General features: G+C 33.3%; 2 protein-coding genes across 2 annotated transcripts in view; one reads left to right on the top strand and one right to left on the bottom strand.

The window, feature by feature from the left end:
- The window catches only part of LOC113363083 (mucin-5AC-like), an 8,413-nt gene extending 6,206 nt beyond the window's left edge, over positions 1 to 2,207 (bottom strand). The window contains exons 1-3 of the mRNA XM_026605569.1: positions 2,193 to 2,207; positions 245 to 1,798; positions 3 to 200 (exon numbers count right to left, since the gene is read on the bottom strand). Of these exons, the coding sequence (XP_026461354.1) occupies positions 3 to 200; positions 245 to 1,798; positions 2,193 to 2,207 (1,767 nt within the window). The remainder of the gene's footprint in view (positions 1 to 2; positions 201 to 244; positions 1,799 to 2,192) is intronic.
- Positions 2,208 to 4,894: 2,687 nt separating this feature from the next.
- On the top strand, positions 4,895 to 8,504 carry LOC113363314. The gene is made up of 8 exons (XM_026605808.1): positions 4,895 to 4,997; positions 5,770 to 6,246; positions 6,366 to 6,576; positions 6,733 to 6,949; positions 7,012 to 7,151; positions 7,249 to 7,505; positions 8,217 to 8,325; positions 8,389 to 8,504. The coding sequence occupies exons 1-8, from the start codon at positions 4,943 to 4,945 to the stop codon at positions 8,441 to 8,443; spliced, it is 1,521 nt and encodes a 506-aa protein (XP_026461593.1). The 5' UTR covers positions 4,895 to 4,942; the 3' UTR covers positions 8,444 to 8,504.
- The last annotated feature ends 2,130 nt before the right edge of the window (positions 8,505 to 10,634 follow it).

Genomic DNA, 10,634 nt, shown 5'->3' with positions numbered 1-10,634 from the left:
ACTGCAGATGTAGTGCTTGGTGCTGCAGATGTAGTGCTTGGTGCTGCAGATGTAGTGCTTGGTGCTGCAGATGTAGTGCTTGGTGCTGCAGATGTAGTGCTTGGTGCTGCAGATGTAGTGCTTGGTGCTGCAGATGTAGTGCTTGGTGCTGCAGAAGTAGTGGTTGGTGCTGCAGATGTAGTGGTTGGTGCTGCAGATGTAGTGGTTGGTGCTGCAGATGTAGTGCTTGGTGCTGCGGATGTACAGATGTAGTGGTTGATGCTGCAGATGTAGTGCTTGGAGCAACTGATGTAGTGCTGGATGCTGCTGCCGAAGAACTTGTTGCTACAGATGTAGTGCTTGATGCGGCGGATGTAGTGCTTGGGGCTGCAGATGTAGTGGTTGGAACAGCAGATGTACTGCTAGTTTCTGCTGTTGAAGGGCTTGATGCAGCGGATGTAGAGCTTGGAGCTGCAGATGTAGTGCTAGGGGCTGCAGATGTAGTGCTCGGGGCTGCAGATGTAGTGCTTGGTGCCGCAGATGTAGTGCTAGAAACTGCTGTCGAAGTGCTTGTTGCTGCAGATGTAGTGCTTGGTGAAGTTGATGAAGTGCTAGGTGCTGCTGTAGAAGTTGAACTAGGTGTTGCTGTTGTAGTACTTGCATTTTCTTCTGTAACAGAACCATCTGCTTCTATGTTAGGACTATCAGTAATTACATCTGGAATTTCAGGCACCAATGTTCCCACAATTGAACCATCTGAACCTCCATCTGGAATATCCGTAACAATTTCAGTATTTGAGCCATCACTGGTCACATCAGGAATATTAGGAGGCAATGAAGGAAATCCTGTCGCAGCATCAGGAATTTCTGTCACAACTGGTATATCTGGAGTTACATCGCTACCTGAACCACTCACATCAGGAAATCCTGTTGTTAAATCTAAACCAAATCCTAAGTCCGTAGTTGGTTCTTCAACTTGCTGTTGGCTATGATGTGAGTGATCTCCTGAGTGAGAATTATGTCCTTGATTTCCTTGACCATTATTATGAGAATGATGACTACCGTGACCGTGATCACCATAATGGTGATTTTCATGGCTGTGAGAATGACCATCTTCATGATGAGAACCATGGTTACCATTGTCATGACTTCCATCATGAGAATTATGTCCATTATGGTTACCATTATCATGATTTCCATCATGAAAACTGTTTCCATTACCATTGTCGTGACTTCCATCATGAGAATTATGTCCATTATGGTTACCATTGTCATGATTTCCATTATGAAAACTGTGCCCATTACCATTATCATGGCTTTCATCATGAGAACTATGCTCATTATGGTTGCCATTGTCATGATTTTCACCATGGTTACCATTGTCATGATTTCCATCATGTCCAGAACCATGTTCATGAGAACTGTGTCCATTGTGTTGGTTTTCTTGATTTTCAGAATGATGACTATCATGGTTAGAATGTTCGTTAGAACCATGACCTCCTTCATGATGAGATCCATGATCACCGCTACCATCATCATGGTGGCTACTATGGAAACTTACAAAACCAGAATCATTAGAATTGTGTCCATCATCTTGATCTTCGGAATGATGATCATTATCTTGATCATTGTGGTGACTTCCATCATGAGAGCTGTGTCCTCCATGACGAAAACTTAAGGACTGTTTGTAAGGACTCAATAGAATTGATGGTTTGCCATCAACTGCTTGTGCAACTTGTATGACTTCATCTTCATCACTCCGGAGTGGTACAGCTTTGGTGTAAACTATCAGGATTGATAGAACAAGGTATAAATATATCTAAAATAAAAAACAAATGATAATAGTCATATTATTTGCTGATATGTTTAGGAAATATGTATGTTGACTTTTCAAAATCAGTGGAAATAATTTTTGAATCCACATTAAAATGCTCTTTTTTAATTCTAGTTTGTGAAGAAACACACCCTGGTATTTTGAAAAAAAGTCGTAAACAAATTATGTTAGAGAATTTTCCATTAGCACCCTGTCTAAAAGTGATTACAAGCAAAAGCTAAGTAAAGTGTTTCTTCAACAAAAAATTAATAATAAGTATCTTATACAAACCAATCATGCACTTGTATTTTAAATAACTATTTTATTATAAACTATAAAAATTATTAATTTATTCCCTATAAATTAATTATTTTATTATTTTTATTAAAAACAAACTTACTTTCATCTTCACCATTTGTCAATGTACACTCTCTAACTGTTTAAATTAATAAAAAATAATTTTTATTTCATCTTTAGACGTATATATACCTGAAATCAGGTTTACTTAAGAAAATCTCAAATTTTCCGCATTTTTTGTGCAAAACACGTGTTAAAAACAGTGGTGGTCAAAGGCCGGGTCGAATTGAAAATCAGTGACAAAATGTAGTAATTTGGCTTAAATTAGTATGTGAATAATTAATTTTGGTATTTATTGTTATAGTAAATATAATAAATGATAGTAAACTAAAATTATAGGATTATATACTACATCCTGAGGAGTTTTTTGATAATGCATTAGATTTATATACAAAGGTTTGAATTTTAAGGTACTTAATATATAAGATTGTTATATTGTTATTGATATATATATATATATAAGATTGTTAATATCTAGAAATTTTACAAAGTAGGTAGTCGATGTTAGTATTTGTTATCTTAGTAGACATATTGAAGTACAATGTGCTAAAATTATAGCATTCTAGTGTGAGTAAATTAAACTGAAGAGCTCTCTAAATATATATTGTTCCAAAATGAACAAATGTTTGACTATGATGGTACTTTGGTCTTAAAGTCATTAACATGTAGAAATTTTGCAAAAAACTTATCTATTTTAGTATTTGTTTTCTATAGAAGGCATATTAAAGTGAAACATACTGAAATTATAGATTTCTAGAACATTTTCATAAGTAATGTTTACTTTAATTTTTTAATTATTCTAATTGCTAAGTACGTGGGGAAATAAGGTACTTTTTTCAAAAAAATCTAAATATATCGTGATTTTGTTAGAAGACATATCAATTTTAGTATTTGTTGTCATAGAAGACATTAAGTGAGCAATACTGAAATTGCAACTTTCTAAAATAATCAGAGAGGTCTAAAAATATTTCCTAAACATGATACTTCCATTCATACACTTACGATATAAGTATATACTATTTTATGAAATTATAAATATCTTAAAAATTTAGGGGAAAACTTATCAATTTTAATATTTGTTGTCATAGTACTACATACTGTGATAACATATTCAAATTTCTATATTCCAGTGCACCTAGAGCACCCTGAATTGCTTTTTAGCCCTTTCCACTCAGATGCCATATTACTTAATAATTCTGCAATTCCTGAGCGGAAAGGGTTAAATTACATATATACCTTATTACTAAATATGTGAACCTTAATACTGTCTTTGGCTACAACTGGTTTTAATGCAGTATTTAAGAACAATAATAATAATTACGTTTATTTGTTTATTTTTTATCTTTTAATATGTGCATGGAATTGTTGTAAATCATAAACGGGATTTGAGAAAAGATCTTTATTGACATGGAGATTATAATTGTAGACATAATTTATTATATATATATATATATATATATACATAAATTAATTCTTTAGCAATTTTATACAATTGTATATATGGTTTGCTAATTTTTTGTTTACTCGACGTTCCTAGTTATTCTGAATCATTTGACACCAAAAGCGAGAAACAGTATGTGAATGTATATGACAAATTTTTTAAAATTTCCTAGGCCTTTTCTCAGAAAACGGCTGCACCGATTATCAAATTGATGAAAGCAATTCGATGAAATTTGATGAAATTCGATGAAGACTCACGTTGGTTAGTTTTGGGCGACGATCAACCGAGCCGTTTTTTTTTACCAGAAATCAGTTGATAAGATAGATACAAAATTGGTGTTTTCAAACATCTTTTTAACGAGATTTTCAGGATACGCAAATTGTTGTAGGAAGCAGTAATTCTAGTAAGGGGGCGTCCAATAATGACTTGGGGGTTTTAGGAAAAACGGGGGTTCGATAAAACATCACAAAATGTCACACGGGAGAGGGAGGTATATAGTAAGATATCACGTGTATTTATTTTTTACCAGAATTTTTTAAAAAAATCTAAACATTTTCAATAGGGGAGGGTGGTAATTTTGAATATTACCACGAATTACCAAGATTGAGAGGTGTAAAAAAAAATCTTTAAAAATCGATCACGTGATTAATGGATGCCCTCTAAGTTATTTAAAATAATATATAGACTGGATAGGTGTTCCATGGCGTAAAGGTTAAGCGCACTGCCTTATGTGGACAGGGTCGTTTGTTCAAACTCTAGCTCTGAACAACCTGATATTGTGCAGCAGTAATATAGATCAAATGCTCAGGATAATTTGACATCATACAGTAGCAATGTCCATTCTCACTTGACAATATAGATCAAAAATATGTTTCCAATTAATAATAAATCCATTTCGGGCACTGCGGTGTAAAATGGCAACGGAAAATCTCTGACACTATTATTCCCTGAATCGAGTTGGAGTTTAACTCACCTCACAGACCTGCCCTAGGCTTTTCACATTGCAAACATTTTTTATCTTTATTATCAATCAGAAACTGGACATTGCTACTGCATGATATCAGGTTATCCTGAACTTACGACGGTGTTTTCACAAGGCAGTTATATATATATATATATATATATATATATATATATACAATATCAATTTATTAGGGCACTAATCTATTTTTATGTTATCTGATAACATTTTTCTCTTATCTTTATATATATATATATATATATATATATATATTTATCTGAAGCTGATACCTTATCAGAATCCAAAATACAAAATATTGCAATATTATTTCGTATTGAATTGGAATTATTTTTAATGAAGGAATATGTGCTAAAATAATTTGCAATTTATAATGGTGTTAGTGTTAAAATTAATTTTAGTTTCAATATGTGCACTAGGGATAACAGGTTATAATAATAATAATAATAATAATAATAATAATAATAATAATAATATATATATATATATTATGATAATTCCTTACTATACTACTACGTCATATCTGATTTTTTTTAAATTTTAATTCAATGCTATAGAATTTTTAAAATCTCCGGACCCTCTCTTTGTCCTTCAATGATAATTAAAATTAAAACTAATACTGTGCATGTAATGTATACTTCAAGACCTTTCAAATGATACATCGCATGCAAAAAAGTGTTTTAGAAATTCCTTATTGGCAAGTTGCCCTTTCAAGTATTATAAACCAAATGATTGTAACCTTTCAACTCGAATGCCGCCGCTCCGTCGGTAAAATTTATATAAATATTGGAATTCGCGAGTGGAAAGGGTTAAACGCAAAATTGTTGCTTTATTTACTATTCCAAATTGAATATTGCCCTTGTGTAAAGTTTGAAACCAATCACAATATTAGATTAAAATAATAACAAACAATATTACGCTTTTTATGTTGTTCTTACAAATCCTTAAACCCTGTGTTTGTCCTTCAGTGATACTGAAACTAAATTTTTTTACTTTTTTGCAATGTACTCATCAAGACCTTTCAAATGATATGTCACATACAAAAACGTGTGCCTATTGGCAAGTTGCACCTTGATTTCTAACAACTTCAATAAAAAATGTGTTCCAATGAAAAATAGCCCACTTGAGAACTGCTAGAGATTAGAAGTGACTTTACTGATTCCATTTATAATCAAAACAATTATACAATTATTCTTCCAGCACTCGAAACTGCTGACCTTCCCCAAGACAACACTTCAAACCAACCATCTTCAAAATCCTGGGAAGAAGACATCATCCAAAATCTTCCAGACTGTCCCCAATCCCGAGATGAGGACTCCACCGTCACTGCCAAATCCATTACTACAAGGATTTCAGGAACCCTTGCCTATCCAGGCACCACACTACCTTATCCCTCCAACTGCAAACTGAGTTGGCTCTTCCAAGTGGAACCAGGATACGGTATAGATGTCACAGTCGATTCCTTGGACTTGGATGGCCAAGCTGGTGATGTATTGTTTATTAGAGGCGGAAGGAAGGATACTGTTAGCAGTAAAGGAGTTATGTTGAGTTGGAAGTTGGATGAACCTAAGAAGTTTGGTATTGGCAATACTAATGAGTTGTTTGTGCTGTTTGTTGCTAAAAATGTTAAGGCGGGGGGGACGTTCAAGGGGTTCCAGATGCAGTATCAGAGACATGGTAAGGGTAGTTTTAAAATTGTTGTCACCATCTTATCCAATGTGGAAGTTTCAAAAGTCTATCAGTATTTATGGATGTTGACATATACTAATATAGTTATAAATTCAATTCTATTTTAGGTGAGTTAACAACAACACAAGCACCAACCACAACAACCCAGCCTTTGCCCACTTCAGCACCAGGAGGGGCTCGTCCAGACATTCTGGTAAATCTATTAGGCTCGAATCCTCAAGACTTTCATAAAAACCTCAAGAACTTCACCACAGTTCTGTCAGAGTTTACAAAAACTTTCTGCAATGACCGCAACATCACATCCAAGGATCCTATCACGTACGTAGAATTGATGCTGATTCATAAAACTTGGAATTTCGATAAATACTTGTTAAAATTAATATTCTTGTGCAGAACGTTATTATTTAAATCATGATGAGGGACCAGATATAGGTGTCCAAAACTATTTTCAGATATTTCTTTTATCTTTTTTAGGGAAAACAATATAGTGATGAATCTAATAACTTATTGTCCAAGATATTGGCCCAATACAGACAACTGTGTCCAGATACGATTTTCAATACCAATAGAGCTGCAAAATGACGCCAAAGATGCCAACGCGTCAAATCCCAATTATGAGCTGTCAGAAATCAATTTAATAAAATTGTGGAACGGTTTTTCAAAAACCGAGTTGAAGAAGTTGAATTACAAGGTTGGTACATCTTGAATTATTAGACAGATTTTGATTTTATAGATTTGCTTTTTGCTTTTAAGGTCTATGATGACCCTGATGAATCGTATTATCTGTCTTTGTGGATGGGAGTGACCTTAGGAACTTTAAGCATTGTGCTGGTGGCATTTTTGGGCATTCTTTATTGGATTTGGAGGACTTCGATTTCGAAAGATTATGCAAGGTATGACGTCCATTTGATATCATCTTTAGATTAAAGCTTTAGGAAGTCTTGTTGCAATTTGGCAGATATCTAGACCTTCATCCAATTTTTTCCTCAGCGTTGGCAGCAACAGCAACTCCTTATCCTCGACCTACCGTTCACCAGCAGCCTACGATTTAGGTTTAGACCCTGGTAAAAAGCGTTCCAGCGATTCGTCCTTGTACGAAGATCCTCACCAGGTTGTTCCTGGATTTTTTGAGGAGTCCGTTGAAAGAAGGAACCAAAACTATCAACATTCATCCATTGGCAGTGTTGGGCCGCCACCAACTTACGGATCGAGGACTTCTGATGAGACAGATTGGTCTAATTCTAACAGTAAGGGGATAATTGATTGTTTTTTGGATTTATTTGTGCACTGAGGGTTTAGTTTTAAATTTAATAGATATACTCTGATTTTTGGGTTTTAAGACATATTGGTATCTAACCATGGATCAAGGACGTCGGATGAGACGTATTGCTTGAATTCTAATACTATGAGGTAGAGATTTTTGGGTTTAACAAGTGCACTGAGAGTTTATTTATGACTGTAAGAGAAAAATGAGTTGATATTTGGGTTTTATTTGTGCACTGAGGGTTTTGGAAGACATATTGGTATCTAACAATGGATCAAGGACCTCGGATGAGATGTATTGCGTGAATTCTAATACTGAGAGGTAAAGATTTTTGGGTTTAACAAGTGCACTGAGAGTTTAAAAATACTTTGAAAGACATATTGATACCTAACCATGGGTCGAGGACGTCGGATATGACTTGCTTGAATTCTAAGACTAACAGGTAGAGATTTTTGGGTTTAATAAGTGCACTGAAAGTTCACTTATCACAGTATAAGAAAAAATAGCTGACATTTGGGTTTTATTTGGGCACTGAGGGTTTAGAAATAATTGTGAAAACAGATTGGTAACCAATATCAGATCTCTCAGTATTTTACCTACTGCTTTAGTATTTCTTGTCTCTTGGATATATATTAGTGTAGGACCTTGTCTAAAATTTACTCAAGATATATTTTTAAATTAAAAAAAATTACAGAAGGTGCTGTTAATGAAGCATATGAAGCCGAGGAAAGGCCAGGAAATAAATCAAGAATGAATATTCCTTCAAAAGCTAGTGCTGAACTTCCAGAAAATTATTGGGACAAGTAATTTAATAATTTATTTATTTATTGATTTGTTTATTTATCTATTTATTTATTTATTTTCAGACTGAAAGGACCCATTAGGATTAGTGGAGGCAACAACGATGAGTCCAAAATATAAAAATACATGTATATTGTATAAAGTTGTGCAATTTTTATCGCAATTTTAAAGTATACTGAGTTGCCTGAGAGCTTTATGTTGTTGGACAATATTGTAAATTATTTAATTTTGTACAAATTTACCAAATGCATCATCCATATTAATCGAATTGTTTAAAAGTTACAAGGGATATAATGAATAAATTCTAAAAATTTTGATAAAACTATGTGGTTTTAATTTAAATTCTATAATTCTAATGCGATTTTAAAGTATACCAAGTTGCTGTAGAGTAATTTAATGTATTTTTGTCCAAATTTCCTGAACCCACCATTCATATTAATCGAATGGTTCAAAAGTTACAAGAAATAAAACAAATAAACACACAAATTAAGCAATAATTTAAACCCAATTGTTTGCGCCTGGTCTAAACTTTAATTCAAATTATCCCGCCAGATGACGGGAAAGTTTTATCTTCTACTGAAGCATGAAGAAAGTACTCTTCAGTGAAAAGTGAAAGTGAAGAAGAAAGAAGAAAGAAGATGATTCTTCTTTCGTGTGCGCTTTGCATGTTATTTAATTGAAGAGAAAACGATGTAATGGATAAAAAAATGTAGACGTGAATAATCTTCGAGAGCAATTAGGAATTTATATGATATTTTTAGATTGCATAATATGGAAGAAATTCTGTTTGAAATTAAAAACAATTATAAAAATATCTTGTTAATTATCTCATTAGTCATTTCAACTTATTAATTACCGCATTAACTTTGCGTAGGGTAAGTTATAGTAATCGTGCAAAAATCGAAAAAGACATTTTTTGCATATTTTCACGTTTTAAAAGTTTCTGAACATTTTGGCATACCTTAAAAAAATCGATGTGTGTATGTGTGCGTGGGTGTATGTAAGTATATTTAAAATGATTCAAAAAATATTCGATTTTTATTGATAAGGAGACGTGCTGATTAGTTTTTGGCAAAGGCAGGTCCAGCCATTACGGAGATACGGAGCAAAGAGTGCAGAAAATAGAAATCGAGTTTTTGAGAGCACGGAGCGTCAGATTTGAATAATTCAAAAAGCATTCAATTTGTAATGATTGGGAGAAGTGCTGATTAGTTTCTGACAAAGACAGGCCCAGCCATTTTGGGGATACGGAATTAAATATGCAAAAAAATGTAGTTTTTGAGAGTACTGAGCATTCGATTTAAATGATTCAAAAAACATTTGATTCCTATTGATAAGGAGATGTGCTGATTAGTTCTTGGCAAAGGCAGGTGTAGTCGTTTTTGGAGTTAGATGTGCAAAAAATGGTAGTTTTGTAGTGAATTAAAGCATTTGATTTGAATGATTTGAAAAACATTTGATTCCTATTGATAAGGAGATGTGCTGATGAGTTCTTGGCAAAGACATGTCCAATCATTTCGGAGATACGGAGCAAAGAGTGCAGAAAATAGAAATCGAGGTTTTGAGAGAACGAAGCATTAGATTTCAATGATTCAAAAAACATTCAATTCGTAATGATTGGGAGAAGTGGCGATTAGTTTCTGCCAAAGGCAAGTCCAGTCGATGTGCAAAAAATTGTAGTTTTGTAGTAAATTAAACATTTGATTTGAATGATTCGAGAAACATTTGATTCCTATTGATAGGGAGATGTGGTGATTAGTTTCTGGCAAAGACAGGCCCAGCCGTTTCGGAGATACGGAGCAAAGAATGCAGGAAATAGAAATCGAGATTTTGAGAGAACGAAGCATCCGATTTGATTGATTCAAAAAACTTTCTGCTTGTGTTGACGAAACAATTACTTTTGAAAAAAAAAATATTTCAAAAATATTTTTTTTCTAATTTTTTTATATATTCAGATTTTAATTTTAATTCGATCTAAAATTCAGGAGCTCACTTATATACTTAAAATAAACAATTTTAACTTTGCAATTCAGTTTATATAAATCTTAGAAATATGAGATAAGATCCTTCATTCTAACTCCGCTTGATTAAGTTTATTTACTTTTCATGTGAAAATATATAAACGTGGTTGTATTATTCATAAGCTCTTATATTTAGTCTATAAAATACGAATATAAAGTTACAGCATTTATAATAATCTATTTGAAAATATGTAATATTCCTCGAATATTTCTTTAGGGTACGCAAAGTTCCAGCAATTTGCCTTAAGGCACGATGCCATACACCACTAGTTAATTTAATAATTCCAAAA

Source organism: Ctenocephalides felis, unplaced genomic scaffold (assembly GCF_003426905.1).
Source record: "Ctenocephalides felis isolate EL2017-DRISC unplaced genomic scaffold, ASM342690v1 CF-g0.4_SCAFFOLD_00845, whole genome shotgun sequence".
Taxonomy (NCBI): domain Eukaryota; kingdom Metazoa; phylum Arthropoda; class Insecta; order Siphonaptera; family Pulicidae; genus Ctenocephalides; species Ctenocephalides felis.
This window is presented reverse-complemented; position numbering and strand designations above follow the sequence as displayed.